Source organism: Copadichromis virginalis, linkage group LG22, assembly GCF_057382275.1.
Source record: "Copadichromis virginalis isolate Kocher_CV1m ecotype Utaka linkage group LG22, C_Virginalis_male_GT1.1, whole genome shotgun sequence".
In the NCBI taxonomy this organism is placed as follows: domain Eukaryota; kingdom Metazoa; phylum Chordata; class Actinopteri; order Cichliformes; family Cichlidae; genus Copadichromis; species Copadichromis virginalis.
The window spans coordinates 19,802,601-19,827,057 of NC_140638.1; the positions used below are offsets into that span (position 1 = coordinate 19,802,601).

Here is a 24,457-nt window from a genome sequence, read left to right on the forward strand (position 1 = left end):
ATTTAATAAATACTGGATCAAAAATATACATTCACCCACATAGAAATAAATCTGGTGTTGCTGAAATTAAGAGAATATCTTAACGTAGTGCCTCTTAATGGTCTATGAAGTATCCGTGATTAACTACAGCTGGTAATTTATTTGTGCAAACATAAAGGGTTTCACAGCTCACACAGTAAAATGTTAACGTTCAAGGATCTCAGTGAGGATCCGAGAAAGAGGATCACAGATTTAGACAAGTTAGTAATGTCTCTTTCTGCATAATTCAAGATGATCTGTTCAAACAGCTGCACAAGATCTGAAAACACCCTCAGTTATAAGGAAGTTGGTTTGGGTGGTCAGAAACAATCCAGACACCACAAAGGTACAGGCCTGCATAAACTGGAAGCTGCTGGACATTGCTGTCTACTCTCAAGTGAGTCTTACATGGCTACGTAAGGACAGGCTGCTGTCCAATAAAGAAGGACCTGGCTCGTAGCTAATGCTAATGCTTGTAGCTGACCACATGGACGAAGAAATAAAACCTCTGAAGGAAAGTGTTATGATCAGATGAGACCAAAATTAAGTTGTTTGGCTACAAGTATTGTCAGGTCAGCCTGGGATTTTAGAAAATATTGGGACCTAGAGGAAAATAAATCAACATACGGACTGGAAAGCAAACCAAGTAGAACCAAACTGCAGTCTGATTTGCCAAGCAGAGCGTTAAAAAGACCCACAAAGCAACAAGAGCAGCAGCAGTCCAGAATTTTTGAGATATACGTGCACAGAGTGATGAAAATAAAAATTAACTGTATTTAAAGCACATTTGGGTCACTTTGTCACAAACTTTGTATACAGGAAATTATGGGCTTATGGTGAAGAGTGGTTAAAAAGAACGACATAATTCAGCCTTTTCTCTGAATAATTCAGATACATTTGAGTAAATAAAGTAAAAATGACGCACTACTGCTTGGTGTGCGCATAATTGGGGATTGGCTTTATTTACATTTATTGTAAGAAAATAGTCAAATGAAGTGGTAAAGGTTAGTTAGATGGTTCTGTCAGATGTGTACATTTATTAGCATATAGGTTTTTATTTTTACATCTGGTTTTTGCTTTGAAGGTTTTTCATCTAAAGATCTAATGACCCGATGATTAGTGTTGAACTAATTGAATCTATTAAAAAAGAAAATCAATTAAAATTTACATGGTTATTGAGGGGAATCTAATAAAACCCATTTGGGTAAATGAAAACAATCTCTTAAGCAACGAAAATGCACAAATTTACATAACTGGACAAATAAATCTAGTGAAGTAAAGGTATCATAGTGCTGGGCAATAGAATCTGTGGGACTGGCATACGTGGTTGTAGTAATTAAGGCAAACTACCTCAGAAATCTTCAACATAACTTCAAACCATCAGCCTGACAGTTGAAGCTTGAACACAGTGGGTGCTTCAAAAGGTCACTGAGCCCAAACACACATTAAATGTGGTTGTGGAATAAGTAAAACAGCCAAAGTCCTGTCCTCAAACTTATTTAAAAGTGTGTGGACTGTGCTTACAGCCATGTGAAAGTCAAAGTATACCTCGATGCTTCCAAAGGAATTAAGAGGGTAAGCAGCAGCCAGATGTTGCTGATCAAATGCATGCGATTAATTGATCATCAGCAGGTGTGAGTCTTGGCAGTTTGCTGGTCTGGAGCATTTGGGTATGTGTGAACACAATTCCACCAGTGGATGTCCCAAGGTCAAACCACACAATGCTCAGAGAAATTATATTTAAAACAAACAAACAAAAACACTTTAGAGCTATATCTCAGACTCTACAGACCTCAGTTGCCATGTTATGACAGCACAATTAGAAGAAGACTGAGGCTGCCTCTTCTCTCTAAAAAGAACAAGGCGACGTCACACAGAAAACGATTATTTCGAGTTATTGCTGTTAAGGTGGTTCTACAAGCTACTGAATGATGGTTGTACTTGGTTTTTCACAGGACTCTGTGAAACTGTGCTTATAAGAGTATTCAAATATTAAACTGGAAATATATTAAGTGTCTTCCATGTATAATTGTGATTCTGTATGTATTGGGGCGGCAATCTTTTTATTCCTAACTGTGGGTTTTGCCCAATCATTGAGCCCCATAAAAGGTCAAAGAAAGCATTGAAAGCCTGATATTGCCTTGGCAATCATTTGTATGATGACTGTAATTAAACTTTCGACTGCAATTGCAGGGCTGACTGTGACATGCAGTCCGGCCTGGAGCTTATCAAACTGACCTTGCATGCAGATGCCACCACTGTTCTGCTGCTGTCAGACGCAAGACAGAACATCTCAAAGCCGTGCCCGTACCTGTGGACAGGGGACAATCATACAGAGGTTAACCATGAACAGCCACTCTGACTGTGCAGAAGGACAGATATATGTTACAGACAGACAGGGAAGGGATGCATGGTGAGGCAGAACAGAGGAAGAGCTCCCAGTGTGACAGTAAATTAAATATTCTTTTATTCCAGAGTGTCACTCCAACAAGCTTCCAGGCTCGAGCCGTCGCCACTTGCTGACAGGTAAATAATTAGAGTGTGAAATTAAAATACTGATCTGTGATGACTAGTCCTTCTGCTGACACAGATGAACAATGATGATGCTCTAGCTAATCACTCACGGCCTAATTGCTTTTAGCTTGCCATCACCTGGTTGTTTTAAAATGCCAACAAGCTCAAACTGCAGTCTGCAACTCAGTGGAAAGAATTTCCAGCCTCTACCAGCCAGCTTTCAAACACTGCAGCAATTTGGCCACAACAGGGAGAGGATTATTTATGCCACAAAAAATAATTTAGTCACTTACTCATTTTAATGTTTCTATTCTGCACTAAATGATTCAAGGGATGAAGCCAAATGAAGGTAGAAAAATGCTTTTCAACACACACAGTGTTCGCACCTCAAATAAATGGCCGTGTCGTCTGTCATGTTTATGGTGGAATGACCGGTAAATGGATTTAACATTGGCCAAAGTGTGGCAATATATTCAATCTGGAGAAGTGGCTCATGGGAAGCCGAGTAGCTGGATTCTGACTGATGAATATGCCGCTGGAGTTGTGGGTGCAGAGGTGAGGGGGTAACAAAGAAGTCTATGTAGGGAAATCTATTATTTTCAGATAGAGTAGAAACTTTTCAATAGAAGACACAAGGAAACACTGATGTCTTTATAGACACAAATATATCAATAAGTATGTCAGCATTTCACTTACAGCAGGTAACAGAAAATACATGTAAGATTTAGATACTCACAGTTTCTGGACCTCAGGCCAAAGTGTGTTCTGGAGAAGATGATCCTCTGGTGGTGGCTCTGCACACACACACACACACACACACACACACACACACACACACACACACACACACACACACAATACAAATAGTTTGCTGTTATTTGTAATGCCCTGAAATCTTAGTTGTTCAAAAATAATCAACAATCAGCTGAATAAACAAGGAATGACTGTTATAATCTGAATTTAAATGTGTATCTGGAATCCACACAAATTAAAGAGCAAAGAAAGACCTTAAAGGATTATAAGGGGGTTTAGTAAAGCCCTTTCAGAAACAACATCACTAGTATTTGCGGAACATAATGTACCACACTCAGTAGCTACACTGGGACACAGCTACGTGTTAATAGCTGCTTTGATAGTTACAGGCATGTAAACACACACGCTCCAGAGTTTAGTAGACTGAATAAGACGATTACGAGACTGTAGATTACAAACTGTGACTAAGCACACATCATCATTTGCTTTCAGATCCTGATCGATCCCGTCTCCAAGTCAGGGATAATTTCTGAAGGTATTTAAACAGCTTCCAGATGTGGTGTGAATAAATGAGTGGCAATGTTTTTTGATTCTGTTGATGTCCGATGCTGCAGATATGTAAGAAACTCAAAGACTTTTAAACTGCAGAAATCAGAATAACAAGTTGGTTATTCAGTTTGTTAACACTTCACCAGAAAGTTTGTTGAGCATAAGAAAAAAAATCTGATCCTAAGATTTTATACTATTTGCAGAAAATAAAATTATAATATATTTTTTAGAATTCAAAGGAGTTCTTTGGGGGAGAGGGAGACTGGAAACAGGTGTCTCCTGCTCTTGCCAAATTTTGTTTTCTTAACTTGTGAACAGGCTGCACTTTCAGACATTAGGTAGGCACACTCAAATGCTCTCAGAAAATTGGAATTTAGACTAAAACTAAGCTTTAGTCTAAATTCAACCTAGACTCAAGCTGTTTATTAGCGTACAGATAGTGTGCAAACAGGGCAGGATACTGAAAGATGTTTAAATACTTAAGAATATTTAGAATAATTAGAAAAGTGCAGATTGTGTATTGTACCTGTGCATTAAAAAGTAGACATGTAACGTCCAATAAGTTAGTGTATATACAAGCTGAGAAAAGTAATGCGCAGTTATAACAGTAGAAGTTGCTACAGCGCTGATGTAAACATCTATGTTTGTTGGGAGCAGTTCTGATTGTACAGTCTGACAGCTGCAGGGAGGAAGGACATGCATCGAGGATGCAGCAGTCTCGCACTGAAGGAGCTCTGGTGCACATTAGGTTAGGGTGTAGTGTTTCAGAAGGGTTTGTGGTTAGGCTGTAACTATGACAGAAGTGTGTGACTATCCCCTTTCAAAAAGGTTTATGATACAGACTGAAAAGGAGAAACACTAAGAACATGATAATCAGCTCAAGACAATGTCTCACATTCGCATGTTTACATTTAATTGCATGAAATCCTGAGAAATAAAACCCATCACCCTAAAAGCAACACATTATTTTGCAATAACAACCTGTTTCTTTCTACTGTGTGTTTCTTAACATTTGCTGGTGTTCATGGGGGATTAAATGATCCCTCACATCACCGGATCTGCACAAGTTCAGTTTCCCTTTCTGAGGCATGTAGTCGATAGCTGCACTTTTTGCGTTTTTGCTATCGGACATGGGCTCCCCTTTTAGCCTGATTATTCATTTCTCTCCTTGCCCGCAGAACCCAATCAAACAAGTAAAAATGCATTGTTAACAGCGGTCTCCACACTTGGTTGCTCCCGACATAGCCCGGGGTCATCAATACTTAAACTTTGCAATCACATAAACCCGCTTTCTAATTAGCATTGCAGATTAAGGAGTGGCTTCAATCATGCTGATGACAGCCCTTGACACCCTCTAGCCCAGGGGTTTTAAAAGGCTGCACTACTTTCTTTTCATTTGACTCTCGTTCAATTCCCATTTGCCTGTTTCCTACAATTACCTTCTCTTTTGTTCCCCTAGTTTTCCTTTTCCTCGGTGACCGTTTTAAACCTTCTCTGTTTTTAAATGATCAGTTTTCAAACTTTTTTTCTGGCTCCTGTCTTTATTAATTTATTTTCTTGTTGCTTCTGCTCGCATTACTGGCTCCAGACCGCTCTTCTTTTTCCAAACTTTCTCCTGCTGTGATACCATCAGCCTTCAGCAGCCCACCTCCCCAAGAGAAAACACAGTGGACTCTATAAATAAAGCTCTAACTAACTGCATATCATCGGCTCTTATAAGAGCAACCAGCAATAGGCATATCTCTCAAACTCTTAAATGACGAGTATGACTCAGGCTTTTAGACTCGAGAGGGAAACAGGGATGCCCTTTTGGCTTCAAAATTATTTATCAGAGAGGTTTACCACATTTTAAGTGAGACTAGGTCATCTGTAAAAATACTTGAAAGTGTAGATCATGCAGCAGTACCTGTCAGGTTGAGTGGGTGGAAGTAAGACTCCTGGTATTGGTCAGATACCCTGTTGAACTGCTCCCCCTCTTCTTTGTTTTTTGGCACAAGGTCACCTGGAAATTGAAATTATACTGTTACATTATGCAAAAGCGATGAACAAACCCGCATATGAATAAGCTTTCTCAAACTACAGAGTGAAGCGAAATTGATTTTTGATGGAAATCATCAAACAAAACTGCGGTGTAATTTTTTTATTTTACCCTGAAATACAGCCTTGTTGGACAGCCCGAGGGCAGGTGTGCTGGCTCCTTCTGGGAGGTCGGCAGAGTCCTGACATAGTTGAAACAAACGCAGAAGGTATATTCATGTGTTAGAGACTGCAAAGGCTTTTTAAGGGGACTGAACAGTCCATTAAGTACTTTTCAGAGAATAAAGCTTTCGTAAGATTTAATTCCAAACATTTCCACCAATGGGAATAATATACCTTCAGAATAAAATCAAATATTCTTTAGATACACATTTAGCTGAACACTTACACAGGATGTTAACAGAGTTTCTTTTGAAGTCCCAGATATATTAGCAAAGTTCTCCACAAAGTTACGAGGTGCTTGAAATACTCTCAGGACCTTCTCATCAGCTCCAGACACAAACTGAAACCTCCCGATCATGGCCAGACACTGCATGTCGTATCCATGGATCTGCGGCCGAGAGATTTCATGCCACGTGACCTGCAGTGATGACAGCCACAAAAACATATGCTGAACACGTGGCTCTGTTCATTTGGTCGCGTTGGGCAGTGCCTCCCTTTTCGATAGATCTCTGATGTTTGGGGATTTATTTTCTTGGCCCAAAACCCAGGCCTTTGAAACGACGCCAAATACACCATTGATTCTCTCGTGCAAGTGAAACATTTCCAGCTTAAGATTCAAAGTGTTCTCACAGGGGACGATGGAAGCCTCCATTGTGATAACTAGATTTCATTTGGCACTAGAATCAGGTGGTATTGTGGCAATAATCCAAACTGGCAACTTGAATAATGTAGTGGAAGCAGGAAGCGTGACTACAAATGTTTCTACCCCAACTGAATGCTAAACTGGTATGTCTTGCCCTGCTTCTAAAATGCTAGGTGGATGACTATATTGGCAATTTAGAAGTGTAATCTTTTACTTTAATATATTACCCCACTGCAATATTGGTTTCAGTCCCAGCTGAGTCATCTTAGAATATATATAGTGTTGAAACTAAATTAGATATAGCCTAAAGACATTTTAAAAAAATGGAAAGAATAATACACTAGAACCTGCATATATATTTTGGCGTAGGCAAACGGCCTACGCCAAAAAAGAACAACACGCTAAGTAGCAACTGTTAGGACGAGCCAAGACGAAGCAAATCATTTGAATGGCAACGATATTCATTAAATACAAGTGCATGAAATATGATTGATATATTAAATGATGAAAAAAAATAAATGCAGTGCGGCCACAAGTAGTCGTTTTTTAACTAAAATTCTAAATCTTAATTAAATCTGAATTTACTGTAAGGAATATGAACTTTTGATGGGTATGTTTTCTATTATCAGTGTATCCCAAGCATTCATCATATAGAGCGAGCAAAGTATAATTAAACTGTGAAATATTACTGTACTGTTAATAACTGGGCACCTATTTCTTTAATCTTGCCACTGAATGAGGATACACGTAGAAATCAGAACGGTTTTATTTCATGACAATGTGAGATTTAACATGTATCCAAATCACTAGACAAAGATTACCATTTGGCAATTTTATTTAATTCTAAAGTCACACAGTCATGGTCAGCAACTCCTGTTAACATCTAATCGCTGCCAGATACTGGATGAAATCATTCCTGTGATTACTTTGATGGCAAGCAGACTGCTGCAGTTGCCCCTTGTTTGCATGGAAGACTCTGGCTTGCGCACACTTGCCATTTTTTCTCTGAGCTGGAGTGAAACTTGAAAAAGTGTGCAGAGTACACACATTCCCCATAGCATTCCTGTATAAAGTACCATTCCCTGAAATGTAAGACCTCCCACTGGTCTCTAGGCCTGTGTGACTGGGGCCTGAGAAGTAGTAAGTCATTAATCATGTGGTTCAACACAAGTTAAGAACCTTGGGATAATCTTTAACACAAATTTGACATCTGAGAGACAAAAAAAATACTGTGGATGTTGTGCATGTTTTGTTACATCTAAACTGGACTGCTGTGATACACTGGAGTTAGTCAATCATCTTTTACCCCTTTTCAATGAGTCCAAAAATAAAAAACCAAGAACCAAGAGAGCCTTGCACTGCCTCCTTGTGCATTACAGAGTTAAAAAGTGGTGCTGTTTCTGTTTAAAGCCTTATATGGTCTTGTACCGGCAAATGTGGTAGATATGCCGGTACAAGACCAAAACACCTCAGACAAGTATCAGCTGACCATTTTTAAATCTAAGTAGAAGACATAACTTTTCGGTCAAGCTTTCAGAAACGAATGATTTCTGGAACTGAGATTGAAGGATTGGCTGCTGTTGGATTATTTCAGGGAAACACTGAATGTGTGCATGTTCGACACGGCACGGATTGTAGGGTTTATGCTAAACGAAGCTTGAATTTTTGTTGAGCAGCGAGAAAAAAAGAAATAACTAATATACCTCAAACACATTTTCATGGTATCATATCTCTAAAGCCATATAGTGAGACGGAAAGGTCACTGTAACTGCTGTTGTTATGATTCAATGCTGCTAATTTTGCATCTGTTTTTACCTTTTTGCTCTCTTGTGTCCTCCATGGAGTAAAGAGCCTGGTGGTCTGGTCAGAGCCCACACTGAGGATGAACTCACCCTCAGGATCCCAGCTCAGGTCCTGAACTGCATTAAAGTGACCTGATATCACAACTCCAGGTCTCCACTCTCCCTGGAAGAAAGGATCCTAACTGCTCAGCTGGTTTTAGACATTAACAGCTATATCAGTGGTACATGTTCCTGTCTCAGAGGCAAATTTATTTTAAAACACAACCTCAGGTTTGTGTTGAACTGTAAATGTAAGTTCCAACTGGGTATAAATGTAAACCCAGTTGTCTCAGAATTAAATCATTGGGCCTTGAGACATTTATTCAATTTCAGGGACAAGCAACAAAGACAAATGCTCAGTCATACTGAGTGGCAGGCAGGAAACCTGGTGTGACTAATTACACTCAAATACACTCTCACAGTGAAGCCGAGGGGAAATGCACAAACAGTGAATCTTATTTCAAATTGAACTGCCACTCTGCTTCAACATAAAAACGATGTATACTTCTTCTGGAAATAATGGGGGAAAAAAACGTTAAGATGCAACTAAGTAAAGGACATTGACTTGAAAGTTTGAGTATAATCACCACATCTATGGCTCTCACCTCTTTGTCTAGGTCCTTGCACCAGAGATGTAGTGCACCGTGAAAAGCATGAGCTAGAATCATGGAGCCGTCTGCACTCATCTGGCAGCCGTAGAAGCCTAAAGTTTTACCACCAACCTCCCCAACACGCACCTGGCGGGAAAGGAAAAAAAATAACTGAGGGCAAACTTATTGGGATGCATTATTTAAAAAAAAAACTTTGCGAGGAACCTAGAAGTAATGCTAAAACTAGCTTCTTTTTATCTCAGTCTACTCACAAAAGTGAAGCCACTCCTCTGTTTCGACTCGACTACTGTAATAAGCTTTATTCATGTGTCAGTGTGTCACTGCTTAGCCGACTGCAGCTGCTCCAAAGCACTGCTGCGTGGTTATCAACTGGCACGTGCAATTGAGACCCCACATATCTCCCACATTATCTCAGTGTCCCTATACTGGTTGCCTGTGAGTTCAAAATAAAAGTCAAGATTTTATTATTCGCTTTTAAGGCATTATATGGGTTGGGGCCTTCTTGGCTCTCTGATCTTTCAACATATCACAGAGGTCTGCAAATGCTCCTATCTGTACAGAGGTCCAGATTAAAGCATGGAGGAGATCAGGCCTTTGCAGTTGCTCTACTCACAAAATGTGGCTGCCAAACTGCCTCTTCACATCTGGACCCTTTTGTATTCTTTGGCTTTTAAATCAGAATGAGCTGCGAGCCTTTTGTGTGTGAGGGTTGCTCATCTTATGTTTCCTTTCTTAAACTATGTCAATTTGTCCCATGCTTTTATGTTATTTGATTATTTAAGATGTATAGTAGATTTCTATATAAGTAAACTTGACTCAACAATCATCGCTGACATTAACGTGCATTAAGTGTCACATACAGAGAAATAGCAGCGGCGTAAAGAAAGGATCCTGCTGCATATAACAATCTCACATGCAGTAGTGCATAAAGCTCATGTGTCTCCTCTTGGTTCTATGTAAGCCTACACGCTGAGGTTTATGCAAAACAGGTTGAGGGAGGGAGAAGTTAGGATTGTCAAAGCTCTTCTCAGTCTCCCTCTAAGACTTATTAACTAACAGACTCCGTAATAGCAGACAGAAGCAGGAAAAAAATAAAAACCTAACAAATTAAGCCAGCGAGCCAGATGAGAAATTATGTAAAATGAGACTTATTAGTCTCATTGAATAATAATAAGAAATTAAAAATTTAAATAATAAAAATTGAGTTGAATAAACTCTGCCCCCCTCCAAACAAATACATTTGTCTAATACATAATGAATGCAATTGCAGCCCAGCGTATCACATTAAACAAATAATGATGAAAAATGTTTGAGCTTAAAAACACTGAGAGATTTGCATAAATTGGATTTGGTTGAGAGCTCGTGACCCGTACATCATGCTATATAGAGACTAAACCCTCCATGTGGTGTGAGCTCGCAGTATAAAAGACATCCAATTTTAAAATGACCAGTAATCATGGCCAGAAAAACGACTGACTCCTTTAGGATTTTCATCACCTGTCCAATCATGTGCACCTTGCCTTTGTGCATACAGACAGTTTTGTATTGAATTTTGTGGATTCAAATCGCTGCCTGTAACAGAAAACCCATTTTGATTTAAGTGCAGTTACCAATTACCCAAACAAATGAAAATTCACTGTTTAAACCTATGAGGTCATCCGAACTCACTTTAAGTTTATTCTAAGGCAAGAAGAGAAAAGAAGCGAAATACATAAATCAAGTTTGATATAAGAAGTTAAAGGAGAACTGCAACAACAAAAAATTATATTCCACAAGAACTAGATGGCAACAAGAATACAGACTATAAAGCTTTGCTTTAGTTCCAAAGATAAACTGCACTGGATTCTGGATTAATTCAACCATTCATTGAAATTAATACCCAAAGAAAATTTAAATTACATCCTGAAATAGACGACAATATTAGTATTGTGCTGTTGCTTATATAACCAGTACAATTCAATGTGGGATTACGCGACAGAAATAACTTAAAAACAATGCAGAAATTAATCAGAGTATTCAGGCCACAGGGAGCCGTTTTAACCATGAGCTGTCAAGTGATGCAACCAGAACTACCTTCATCCTTCAACAGTGATAGACACACCGAGTCTGTACACTTCAAGGACAGCGGGCATATTGCAGACCAGGTTAACTTCTCACTGCCATGAAGAATTCAAACAATTAAAAGCTTTATTGGGCCTTCAGGCCTTGGAGGCAAACTGGGCCCAAAGGGGAGATCTATTCAAATCGATAGCAGTCAAACCAAACCTCGAGTGTTACGCTGCTCCCTCAGCAGCACTGTGTTCTGTATCCAGGTATCTCTTCCATCTTTAATTAGCCCATGCCTTAAAATGATATATGTACTGGCTATGAGGAAATTTGAGAATTGCTAAATTCACACTTTTTCCCCTATTGTACAGCTTGGTCAGTAACCTTTGTTTTGTTTTTTTTTAAAAGGGTAGTTTATTGTCACCAGTGACCTGAGGCAAACTGCAGAACACACAGTGAACAATGTGTATCAAACAAAGACCTTAAGAGGCTACGCAAAAACACAGTATCAGCAGAACATACATAATTTAGCTACGGCAGTGTACTGTATGTGGAAGTAAACTGAGGATCTCAATCATCCTACGTTCTCGCCTGCATATACTGGTCAACAGTGACCTTCAAAATAATGCCCGTATGCAGGCTGAAACACAGCGGAACTAATGGCAGCGATAAAGGCATGCCTTTACTTTGAATGGCACAATCTTCCAGCCATCTAGAAAGAGACAGAGTAAGAGAGAGGAAAGAGAGACCGCCTGGAAGAAACATAGATGCCGAGATTGAGAGAGAACGGGATGCAACATTAAGCAGATTGATTTTAAAATTCTGCACACAAGGGGCAGCCGTAAATCATGTAAAAACTCGCAGAGGCAAAAAGCCGTCATCTGTCTTGTTTACGAGAGCAGGAACAATATGGATGTGTGGTGTGCCTTATCGCTGGACAGTGGGTAGTGGGAGTATTTGGGAGTAATAGAACAAGGACGGTAAAAATGGGGAGGTATATATCATTCTCAGAGAGAGAGAGCTTAGCCATACTGAGAAAACCCATTCAGCATGAAGCACAGGTATTAAAACCCACATTTTTTTTTTTTTTTGGAGCAACACTGAAAGATGGTGAGAGCGGCTTTTCGGTTTTTCTCAGTCCTGTAAAAAAATACAATGCATGTAAAATATAATAAAAGATATAGTGAATGATTATTTCCATGATATATGCAAAAATGGACTTCTCTTAATTATCTTGGCAGACATTTAGCATAATCTACAGTGTGGGAATATTTGTGCTTGCCTCAGAAAAGATCTGACAGAATAAGAATGAATCAATGACGTGTACACTATTTGTAACAGAAAAGGGCCGCCTATTTATTACAGTGCTCTCAGTATAAAGTTTGCAGGGTGTTTAACTGAGTTCAGACTGTCACGTGTGGGTTATTACTTGAAATATTATTTGGCAATTCATTTTCAACTTGAAAGTGGTTCATTAGGAAGTACAGATAAAAATGTTTTCGTGTAAAAGAATATTTTTTTTTAGCTTTTTGTGTTTATGATTTGGTTTTGTCTTTGTTAATTCTTTTTAAAAACACTTTTTTAGTACTTTAACGCTTGTGTACACATAATGTTAACAGCAACAGAAACTAATGTCTTTAATTTTTAGAGAAAACTGATATACATCTCAGAACCCAATGCAACTTCTTCAGGTTTTCAATTTTCAGTAACGCAGTAGTGTGCAAAAGTCTTGGGCCGCCTATCGTTTCTTAATTTTGCTCAAGAATGATGGGAAATGGCTGCAGTGATTTCATGAAACATACAAAACTACATGGAAAAACAGTACGTAAGGAACAAACGACCATTTTAACGAACTTTAAAATTAATATTTGGTTTGTTCTTCAGCGCAGCCTGATCGTGTTGCAATATGGATCATGCTGGTGAAATGCAGCTCCAAACCATGAAAAGCATGGCTGTAGATACTCACTATTGTACCTCCTTTCTAATGCCACACCTAAACCTTGACAGCCACCTTTCCACTGAGACCATTTCTGATGAGTCTTCAGTGAAGAGCAGACACAAAGACGATGCAGAAATTCCAAATGCCTCCATCAGGTCTTTGCTTTATTTCTTCCTTTGGTATTTTCCAACTAACGTAACGGCAGAATATGTGCTTTTGTGACAGACTGCTAGTAATAAAGGGTCTAAAGATGCAAGTTAAAAATGGTTGTTTGCTGCGTTGTTTGTCATGTGTGGTTCATTTCTCAAATTAGGTGCCCTTTTTGTGCCTGAATGATTCGTAGGTCAACATTAGGTAGCTTATCATAAACTTAAAACAAACACATTCCTATGAAAATGGTCATGTACAAACCTCGAAGAACTATTGCTCAAGACCTCTTTAAAAACTTACAAGAAAGTCTGGGTCCTTGGAAAAAATATAAAGAAATGGCATGTAGCTCAAGATTTTTGCAAAAAGAAAATAATAAAAATCACATGTTTTGCATTACTGACACGGTTGACTTGCTGATTTTTTTTTAACTACAGACTCACTTTGCATGAAATGAACTACTTGTAGCGTCATCTATAAAACAGAACTCTCTTTGGACTTTGTTGCTTTCTGTGATCTGCCATGCGACTAAGTGTACCCTGAGGAGGATACATACGCCAAGGTCTAAATAAAAGGTTATCTTCAGACACACACGCACACACAAACTGATAATCCCTCTAGGCGTTGTGGTGGCCCACTGTGGTCAGTTGAAGATGTTAATTACCAGTGTGCCTCGTTAGTGAGATGTGCTTTACGCAGCGGTGGGCCCCAACCATCCCACTGCTAGCCCTGCTCTCCATTAAATCTCACCAATTACTCTAATCAGCGTAAAGAAGTGGAGCGCTTCTTTGTAAAAAACAGCTAATTAAGGCACACATGGCTGGTCATTTAGCTCTGTGGGACCCCCCCCCCAAAAAAATGCTAGTCTCAAAAAAGAAAACCTTTGTGAGGGTAGAGAAAACACTCAAATGCCTTTAATTCCCAAAAACATATCATTATATAAATTGAGTTTAATTCAATTCAAGGTGTCATTGTTGTACCTGTGTGTTTCTGGTGTAAGTGACAAAGCGTCTGCAGGCAGGGGAAACTGTCAGTTCAAAGGGTTTGAATCTCAAAAAGAAATGGAGGGGAGAGCAAAGAGAGGAAGAGACTCGTATGCTATGCACTCTTACATTCAGCAAAAAGCTTATTTCAGGTATGGGGGTTATTTCTTTATTCTTGGTATCAAGAGAAAAAAATCTGGCTATGGAGGGAGATTGGCTGCACTAAACTTGACGCCCATCGCTGCTTATTCTTTAGTCTAATCATACTGGGAAGAATTTGTGACATCAATGCTCGCTTCAGGTCGTAATCATCGTCCCTTTGTCGGATTCTAGACTTTTAGAATTTTCTCCTTTCTGTAGTCTTTGTTGCTCGTCGCTCTGAATGTGGACGATGAGATCAAAGGTGCAAAAATGCAACTGATCAAGTGTGGAATCTTATTCATTACTGCAGAATGTGATCACAGCCGAGGTGCCTGCCATGACGAGGTCAGCCACTTCTGTTCAACTGGATGAGTGCGATGTGTGTGTGAGAGCATTTTTGGTCCACCATTCTGGGATGCCTCTGCGTCCGAGCATATCTTTGGCAGTAGTTTGTATCAGACGCCTATGCAGTAAGTGTCAGGTATGAAGGAAGGTACTCTGAGGTAGCCCTGAACCACATGAGAATAGGCTTTGCACAAAAAAAGAAAAAGCTGTGGGGCAGATGGGCAGAGAACTGTTTTTTCTTTGCCATCCACACTTGAGTTAAATTTAGTCTCATTCTAGCACAACAGCAGCTGTTTGGGCACCAAAGACACGAGGTGGAGGGGGGAGGAAGAAAAGGAGGCCAGAGATGATGTCAGAAGGGGATAGAAAAAGAAAGGGAGGAGAACATTATGAAAGGTGGGTGTAAAGAGTCAAAAAGAAAGACTGATGATTAAAAAAGAAAAAAATAGGAAAGGTGCTGCAGTCAGAGGCTATGGCACATCTTCCACCAGCAGCCTCTCCATCTCTTGTTGGATGTGTTAGGGAATGGGCTGTTAAAAAAGGGGGGCTCAGTGTGAGTAAGTAATAGAAGGGAGGATGGGGGGAGGACAACACCGGCTTTGCTAAACTCACAGTGCTGGGCTCAGCGCCTCTTCATCACTGTCTATCACTTCTATTCCTGACACTTCAATGTCAGGGAGAGTGGAAACTGACGCAAGGGCACTGACAGCAGGAGAAGGGATACTGTGGACGGAGGGTGCAGGGTGGGGGGTGGGGGGATTCAGGCTCCAGATCATGTCACAAGCAACTGAAAGGAAAACTGGCCAAAATAGACTGAGGAGGTGGGTGTGCGAGTCTCCGTGGATGTGTGAACAAACCCTGTGCTGACTATCAAGAATGACTGAATTCACTTATTGTATATGTGTGTAGGCTCTGTGGACCTGCATGCACAACACTGACCTTCTCTATCCACACTCCAGAACCCTCCTCAGGAGCCCAGAGGATCATGGTTTTGTCCATAGAGGCGGAGAGCAAACAGAGACGCTGTTGCAGCTCGCCACCTGCAGGAGGAGATAAAGAGATCTATTTTCAGGAAAAGCATGGAGATCAAAAAATTGCTTAACAGTTGATCATTAGCCCAGTGCTTCTCCATCTTTATCACGTTTCAGCTGAAGTACATCCTACTCCCAACATCCTTTGTTCTCGGCCGCATGTGCAAATTATTTGAACAGTCAAATTTTCATAGCATGTTTTTTTTTAACTACTTATTTTAATCATCTCAGCGACCTCTTTACTTTTAGTGCAGCACAAAAACTCAAGGAGTACTGATGAACATGTTTTGCTCTTTTCAAACTGACTGCTCTCTATTTACAACAAACACCAAGAACAAGACAAGATCACAAATGATGGTGCTGTGGTTAAAAGCTCTCTGCTCCCCAAACACACAGATAGCTGCAGGCATGACTGCTTTCCATGCAAAGACCACCAAACTGCAGGGAGAGTGCAACTGTCATTTCGTGAAGTGTTTTTCAGTTTGGACACATGTGTCTGCATCATAATTATTGTAACTTATGTTGACTTATAAATTAAAAATAAAAGATTGTTTGTATTGATGTATCTAAAGCAAAGATATATGTAAACCAGAGTTTAAAGCAAGAATTTATCGCATACATCGGTCATTCCTTTGAGGACTAATTAAGTCAATAACTTTTAACACTTCTATTTTTCTTTTTCCTTTTAAAATGTCACAGTCTCTCGCTGGCTTTTGTAAGCCAAGACTGAAAGACAAAAGGGGAAAAAAACATGCCTCTTGTGTCCAAGCCAATTCATTTACTTCCACCAGCTGTGGAAATTGAGTAAGTGATTGAAATGTTTTTTTCTCTGAATCTATAATAAATGGTCTGATTGTGTTTTTGACTAACTAATAGATTGTAGCAATGACCTACTGGCAAATTTATGCAAGTGCATGCCCAAAAATGGGCGTCATAGCAGGCATTTCCTCCCAGGTTTTAATCAAGGTACCTTGATAGAGAGGAGGCTGCCAGTGAACCCCATACACCCAGTTCTCATGGCCTGCCAGCACCGTTTCAAGGGACACAGCATACACCGAGGACTTATCTGTAGAAAGAACACAAATGAAGCCTAAAAAAAACAGCTTAAAAACAACAACAAAAAAACCTCCACAGGAAATAGTGTCTGATTACGAGAACAACTGCATGAAATTTGAAAAATTCCACACACAAAAAAACAATTATGTATAAACATACATACAGGTCTGTAACCATCATGTGCCATTAAACCTTCAAAAACCTTCTCTCTTCATTTGGCTAATTAGTGCCCCTTTTATAATCAAGCCTGGGTGGCCCACTCACCTCTCTCCTTCACTTCAAAAATGTCCTCTTTCATTTTGATGATGCTGTGATTGTCCTCTGCATGGGTGTCTGTGCCAGACTTGGCACACAGCCTCCACACTCTGATGAGAGAGTCCTGCGAACAGCTGGCTAATAACAGCTCCCCACCTGAATGAGTGAGAGTTAAAAACCCAAAAACCTTCACTACAAAGTTATTTTGTGTCGGCTCTTAAAATATTCTATTGCAGAATCTATCCTCACTTTGCATCGTTTTATTTAATCAGATCATATCCTTCAATGAAATGTGTGGTATTATGAAATATAGTGGTATTGTTTTGGTGCGAACAGAAGCAATGACAGTCCAAAAAACCATAGAGAGATCAGACACATTAGTATACTTGAACGTCTTTGTACTGTTCTGTGTGGAATAATTGTACATCTTCCGTGACTTTAAATAACAAGAACTGGGTGTACAAATTTAAAATTATTTGAGATTGGTGTCCACAGACCCGGCTTTTAAGCGTAGTCCACAGATTTTCAATAGGGTTGAGGTCAGGGCTTAGACAAGTCTCTTTCAGAAGCTTTTCTAAACAGCTGCAGATTCCACAATCACCAGTTTATAGAACTGTACAACTTATCTGGGCATGTCAAAACTTTGCCAAGGTCTGGAAGAAGACCCAAACTGTTACCCTCAAATAAGACGAAGTTGGTTAGAAGCAACCCATGAACCATCAAGGCTCAACCCCTTCATGAACTGGAAAGCATGGTGGTGGTAGCATTAGATGCACGGGATGGAATGAATGAGATGGAATAACAAAGTTGGAAGAATACCTTCAAATTCTTCAACTTCACTGCAAAACAACAACTAGATGGTTAAAATGCGGATATTTGGCAGAAGAGTGGCAAATATCCAGTCAGAATTATGCCAGAAGCTTGTTGGTGGCTAAAACAAAATATATAAAGTTATGCAGAGTGTAGGCTAATTTCCCACAGACAGTCATTTGATTCATCATAAATTTAAAATCATTATTTATAGCACCTTTGAATAAAACTTCCACTGATTTCTAACAGAAGTCAGAGTGCTTCAGCACTCAGTTTCAAGCAGAGCTCATCGTGCTTAAAGTGGTCAAAGCCGAGCCACGTGGGACAATTAAATACTGAGCCTTAGTTTTCAGCCTTGTAATGAGCATTAAAGCCTCAGCTAGATGTTTAATTTCACTTTGATCACTTATCTGTTAGTTAGGAGAAGATTGCTGCTGAGTGTGATGTAGCCAGTCAGAACACAGGTGTGCGGGTCAAATACGCGCCGACAAGTGGCAAACAAAGCACATGCCACTATTCCTGAGTGTGCCCGTCTCTCACACTGGTGTTTTAGTTTTAGTGCAGTAGCCACCGTTCCATTTTTATCTCTGCCAAGATAAACAGATATAACAAAAAAAAAAGTCCTGTGTTGCTACCACCAAAGGCCTCCAGAATGCTGGGATAAGAAGGATGAAGCCATTATAGTTTGTCAATCATAGCATAATGACACTAATGATAACGACAGCCATGATTTGTTTTGCTACTCGCCTCAAACTGTGCCGAAACGACGCGCAGTGGTGACTACTTCTTATGCAACAGTGTTTTTAAAACGAGAACTGGGCATCAAAGTCATTTTTAACTTTGACTTTTAATTTATGATACTTTCACTATCTTAATCTTGCAGTTTCTGCACAGTCTGCGAAAAGGCCAACACGGCCATGTTTTCTGACCATTTAATTATGAGGAAAAATAGCAAACATATTAAAAGCCTTTCAAGTGAGACTTCTTTCTACAAAGCTTTTAGTGCATGACAGATGTCAAGCTGATTTTAAAGTAACGTATAATTAAACCTAGTGAAAAAAAAACAGATTAAAAGAGAGAAATACAAAACTAGAAATCATGTTCTGAACCCCAATATTGTACAGCTATGATAAACTGCTCCTCTACTGCTCCAATTTGCCATCTGTCGAATCATAAAAGAACAGACTGATTTATTTAACTACCCTCGCAGCAGAGAGAGGGTTTTTGTCATTCCTGTGAGAATACTTCATATAAACAAACTTCATTCTCTCTCTTTTTTGGCTCGTAGCTTGGCAGCAAGGTAGGTCATAGACTGTGAGTAGGAAGGAGACACTGGTGAAGAGGGTTGGTTAAGGAGATGAAATAGCTTTTACACAGTCAGAACAGTGCAGTAATGAAGTGCCCTTGAAGAGGGTTACACAATTAGTAGAGCCTGGATTGGATCCATGCATTACCGGGTGCTATCAAAATAGTCTGAATGCAGTGGATGGTGAGGCTGGACTTTGGCATGGAAAGATGGAAACCACATGCATGCTTTAGACATTTTCTGGGTCTGCGAGGAGAAAATTGCCTTTCCACTTCTTTGTTTTTCAATTTGCAAAGGTCAAAGACCACATGTCAGCCTTTCTTGTCAAATTGGTTAAAGGCCAGGACAGGAAATCTACTCCCACCTCTCAGCATTTACTCAGCAACATGTTATCTAACTCTTTCAAAGCCCAGAAACTGCATTATCCCGCTTTCTTAAGATCGACTAAAGATAAGTGAGAAATCAAGCGCATGCTTTTCAAGCTCTGGAAGATAAAACACTACCATAACAGAAAAAAGAAAATAAGATAAAAAGGGTAAATAAAGGGATAAAGGGACTCCAGACCACAAAGTTATCAAGTCCTTTTTTCTTTAATATGTTCGGTGCCCGTAACAGGTCCCTTTTTAGTAAGCTTAGTACATTTATTACCCACAGAACTCTTTGACCAGTAACAAACATTATTTTATTCAATTTTTAATAACTAAAAATGATAAAATAATGATTGTTACTGAATGTTGATTCAGCATGATTGTGTCTTTGTGCAAAACCTTTTAGTCAGCCCTCAGATCTTTACATTTTGCTTCTAAGGAGAAAGACTTCCAGTTTTTCAAAGCCGTCTTTAGCAATAGTTTTCCAGGTCTTCAAAGTTATTCCTTGGCAAACATCCAAAGAAGAGCTTTAAATGTCCTTCAAGAAGGTTTTTGAAATATTCCTAAAACTACATAAAGAAATTACAAGAGAGCTCGAAAGAGTTCAGCCTATGTTGAAGAATAAAGGTGGCCATACCAACGGCTGACTTTGTTTGCCTTACATACTGTGTTTACATATATAACTGCAAACGTTTCAATCAATTGTTGCAGCTATTATAACTATTATAATAAAATGAAGTGAGAGATCGCTCAAGACTTACTGTACTTTGATTTTTAATTAAATGTGTCACACGTACACTCTACTACGATAATAACCTTCTTATACAGCTGATACAAAGAGTCTACACACATTACCACTCACCTGTAGATGCCCACTCCACTCCACGAACCCAGTCTTCATGTCCTTGCAGGGACATGGCTCTCTGCAGCTATTGTAGAGGGATTAAAAAGGGTCAGACACTGCCCTCTAACTGTGGAAATTCAAAGGAAAGCGTACACACAAAGAACATAAAAGAGCATTTCCTGAAAGAAATATCAACCCGAGCTTACCTGCCCATCGGCCTGCACATAGAGATGCACCCGAGAGTCATCACCCCCACAGGCCAATATGGGAACTGTGAGAAGAAGTTTTCACACAGTCACAAAAGCACGCGCATACACACACACACACACACACACACACACACACACACACACACTCTCGCTCTCACAGCAGGCTTCATGCATTTACATCCCCATCTAGGTTTTATAAACAGAAGCGGAATGGAAAGGAAGCAGCACAGCATGAATCAGACAGAAAAGCGTGTAAAATTGCGAGGCAAAATGACGCGAGACACTTCAAACGGAGACAGAGTTTTGAATGTTTGAATATGACGTTCAGTTACAGGCTCTAAAGCAGTCGTGTAAATTGAGATGGATGACAAGAGAGGAAAAAAGAATGTATGTGTGAGTGTGTGTGTCTCATAACTTAAGAGATGTCTATGGATGAACGGCTTAGGCTTACCTCTGCTGCCTGGCAACAGTACCAGAGAGACATCCATCATGAAACCGCTGCCAAAGGACAAGTTATGGAGGCACTCAGCTGAGGAAAGGAAACATACATGAAATTAAACTTTAAACACGATGTAATAACAGGAAATAATTTAAGATAATACAGATGACATTATACATGTGGACACAGAGTTTTCCCCCCGCCGATGAAGAGAGTACATTTCGAGCCACTGCTCTTCAAACAGCACCGATCTGAAATAGACTGTATTCTTAACTGGGAATATAACCCAAGGTGATGCCTAGTGCACAAAAACGCACGCTTGAGCTCGACAACTGTCAGGCTTCATTAATGTTTTTCTGCACTGAGACCTGGACGAGAACTCTCAGCAAAGAGGAGACGTTACGGGGGACAGCTAGAAACAAGGGAAGGATCATGGATGACAGACAGGAACACGAAAGATGCTCACAGTTTTTACCAGGGATAATTCTACAGCTTTGTATGATACGGGGTATAAAAAATTCCATCTAAAATTTGGCCTTTTTATTTCTTTTTTAAATCACCAGCAAGTTGTTTTACCTACGTTTATAAACATACACGTTACCCTTTAGAAGAACAATCAGATAATGAAGCCTTTAGATGTTCAAGGGGAATTTATGACTCTAGTTAGGAAAGTCTGAGGCTCATTCAGTTTGCAAGGTGATCGGTACCTGTAACCAATTATTGTGCACATGGTGACTTAGTTTTAAGATTTATATCAGAGAGAAGAGTGAGTTAGTTTGGAAGCTTTGAAGGTAAAGCTTTACAAATAAATACATCTAATTCTTCTTAAATGTAAGTAAGTCCACTGAACCATGAAGACAGTCTACTGTAAGTGCTGTGGCATACATGACAAGCCTAAATAGTTTTGCAGCACAGCGCTAATCAAGTTACAAACATTGCCATGCTCTCTGAAAGCCATTACTAGACAGGTAATCAGAAACAGTATGATAAACTCAAATAATTAACATTTTATATGTCAGTTAATAGTTGGTATATAGAGGGGAAAGGATGCTGAAGCATTCTAGCTTGTGGCTGTAGACCCCCTACGTTTCCAGGTCATGTAATTTAGTTAATATCTTGTGAAATCTTAAAGGACACAAAAATGTTGTTCTTTTAAAGCTCTTCACAAATGATTGCTTTTTCTTTGTGGTAAACGCTTTGCAGTGCTACCACTTTAGGGATCTCTGTTGAAACACATCAAACAATATGTGAAGAGAACTATAGATCTTTAGAGTAGCCATGCCTCATAAGAAGAAGACATAACTTCTGACTAATCACACTCTTAACCAGCTCCATATTGTTTCAGACTGAACTGCAGTAGCTTTGAATGATTCATCGTTCAAAATTATCCTCATTTAGCTTATCTTTGGTCTTGACGCAGCCCCTCAGTTCATCCACTGTATGAAATAAGATCTTCTAGCTTCTCTCCTTTTAATTCAATTACTCTTGATTTTGTGTCGGGCTTCTGTGATTATGCTGCCTTCCAGTTACAAAGGAAGTTAGCTGTTGGGAACTCGGGAGTTACTCCTGAGTTAATGAATTCCAGGAAAAGCGTATTTAGCTTATTCGGCTTATTTAGTGAGCCACAAATACACAACAGTGGCAGGACAGAATATTATTATGTGTTTACTACTGTTTATGGTCATTGCAGCCATCTCGGACTATTAACTCTGGGTTCTTGGGGCTGCTTCAACATCCTAAGCAGGAAATCCAAGCTGAGGGGCTGTTCCTCTCTATGGGAACATCATTCAAGTTTAATATAAGTAGAATTGTAGTGTAACTATCAATTTCAGGAATCACAGCAACTGTAATTGATGAATAAATCAGTCACTCTTTTTTTTGTCTCTTACCTTGTTTGGCATCACAGCAGAGCCAGAGTTTAACTGTGGAGTCTGATGCTGAGGAGGCCACCAGTATCTTTGAGTCCTCCACGTAGATGGCATCAGCAGCACATACTGGACCAGTGTGGCCCTTACACTCAACAGACTGGATAAACTGGAAACATCACATTTTATTTATTTTTTTAATCCACCTGTGCTACCCTATATGCTGCCAAATCATGATGGAGATCACTTCAGAAAGTATGGCCATTATTATGGAGAGGAATCAAACATTTCTCCAAGGAGCATGCACTTGCTTTACTAGCTGTTTAAAGAGGTGGCAAGGTGTAAGAAACAGTATGAGCAATATGTGCTGCGGCTGCTTCACCTTTCCATCCTGTTGAGCTTCCCAGAGGATGAGCCGATTGTCTGATCCTCCTGAGACTAGATGACCCTCTGGAGCTGTGACAATAACAGTAACACGGTTTTGATGGTTTGGCGCACATAACACAGTAACAACTACTGTAAACATAAATCTTGTAGCATATGGCACCGTTTTTGGAATATAGTTTCTCAATGTGCCAGGAGTCTCTGAAGAGCTCGCTGTAGGCTTCCTGCAGAATAAGGTGACTAACCTGCACAGTGTCCTGACAGGAATATAGCTCAACACGAGTGCAACCTCTGCGAGGCTCTTAAAGAACAGCTGCCTTTGTGGCAGCACGAGCAGCATTGGATCAACAACGGAAACAAACAAACAAACACACACACACACACACACACACACACACACACAAGCAGTTTGACAGCCATCAGCTCCATTCTCTCCACACTCACCGCTGTCCTCTCTGTGAACCCACTGGACCGCATTAACTCTGCTGGTGTGTCCGTTTAGAAGAGCTACAACTCTCCTCTCCTAAAGAAAGAACAAGTTTACTGGAGTAATAAAAACAAATATCGGCCCATTTAAAACTTCAGCATGCTCGTCGCTGGCTGTGACAGCTAACAGCGGGTTCTCAGTAGAAAGTGACGGCCTGTCCTACCTCTGGGTCGTATAGAGCCACCGAGTTACATGTCCCATAAGCGATAGTTCCTCCGCGACCCCAAGAAACAACATTTGGCGTCCTGTTTGCACAACAAGCTACATGGCATGTTTCAATTACGGCCGCCGCCATCTTGAAAGCTGAAGTTGTGGAGTTACTGTAAATGTGGCCGGGGCTAAACGGTACCGTTGTGACAACGGTTCCACATTTTGAGCACAGTGAATGTTTTTTTTTTAAACAATTTACACACGTCTATAACGTGACTTATTTTAATAATATTAATATTTTAATTACAATATGGGTGCTTACTGTGGACTAGTGACAGATATCTCGGGGAGGATTAGTTGTAGTTGCGCTACCGATTGGAGTCCAGTAGATGGCGTAATGCTATCACAAATCCATAGACACGCTACAGACGCGCAACAATTTGAAGGCAAAACCTGAACTTTTGACTCCTGAAGTGAGAATATCGAGCGACACTGTTGACTAGAGTAGTAGGAGCGAAAAGTGA

At 39.9% G+C, this 24,457-nt stretch overlaps 1 protein-coding gene across 1 annotated transcript in view; it reads right to left on the reverse strand.

The window, feature by feature from the left end:
* Window positions 1-24,086, reverse strand: part of elp2 (elongator acetyltransferase complex subunit 2) — a 33,640-nt gene extending 9,554 nt beyond the window's left edge. Inside the window, exons 1-17 of the mRNA XM_085446151.1 lie at window positions 23,947-24,086; window positions 23,741-23,819; window positions 23,295-23,368; window positions 22,937-23,081; window positions 21,060-21,137; window positions 20,606-20,670; window positions 20,418-20,484; window positions 17,081-17,227; window positions 16,731-16,826; window positions 15,669-15,769; window positions 9,123-9,254; window positions 8,492-8,641; window positions 6,260-6,451; window positions 5,984-6,053; window positions 5,741-5,836; window positions 3,269-3,326; window positions 2,257-2,329 (exon numbers count right to left, since the gene is read on the reverse strand). Coding sequence (XP_085302277.1) covers window positions 2,257-2,329; window positions 3,269-3,326; window positions 5,741-5,836; window positions 5,984-6,053; window positions 6,260-6,451; window positions 8,492-8,641; window positions 9,123-9,254; window positions 15,669-15,769; window positions 16,731-16,826; window positions 17,081-17,227; window positions 20,418-20,484; window positions 20,606-20,670; window positions 21,060-21,137; window positions 22,937-23,081; window positions 23,295-23,368; window positions 23,741-23,819; window positions 23,947-24,078 — 1,755 coding nt within the window. The 5' untranslated portion in view covers window positions 24,079-24,086. The remainder of the gene's footprint in view (window positions 1-2,256; window positions 2,330-3,268; window positions 3,327-5,740; window positions 5,837-5,983; window positions 6,054-6,259; window positions 6,452-8,491; window positions 8,642-9,122; window positions 9,255-15,668; window positions 15,770-16,730; window positions 16,827-17,080; window positions 17,228-20,417; window positions 20,485-20,605; window positions 20,671-21,059; window positions 21,138-22,936; window positions 23,082-23,294; window positions 23,369-23,740; window positions 23,820-23,946) is intronic.
* Window positions 24,087-24,457: the final 371 nt, after the last annotated feature.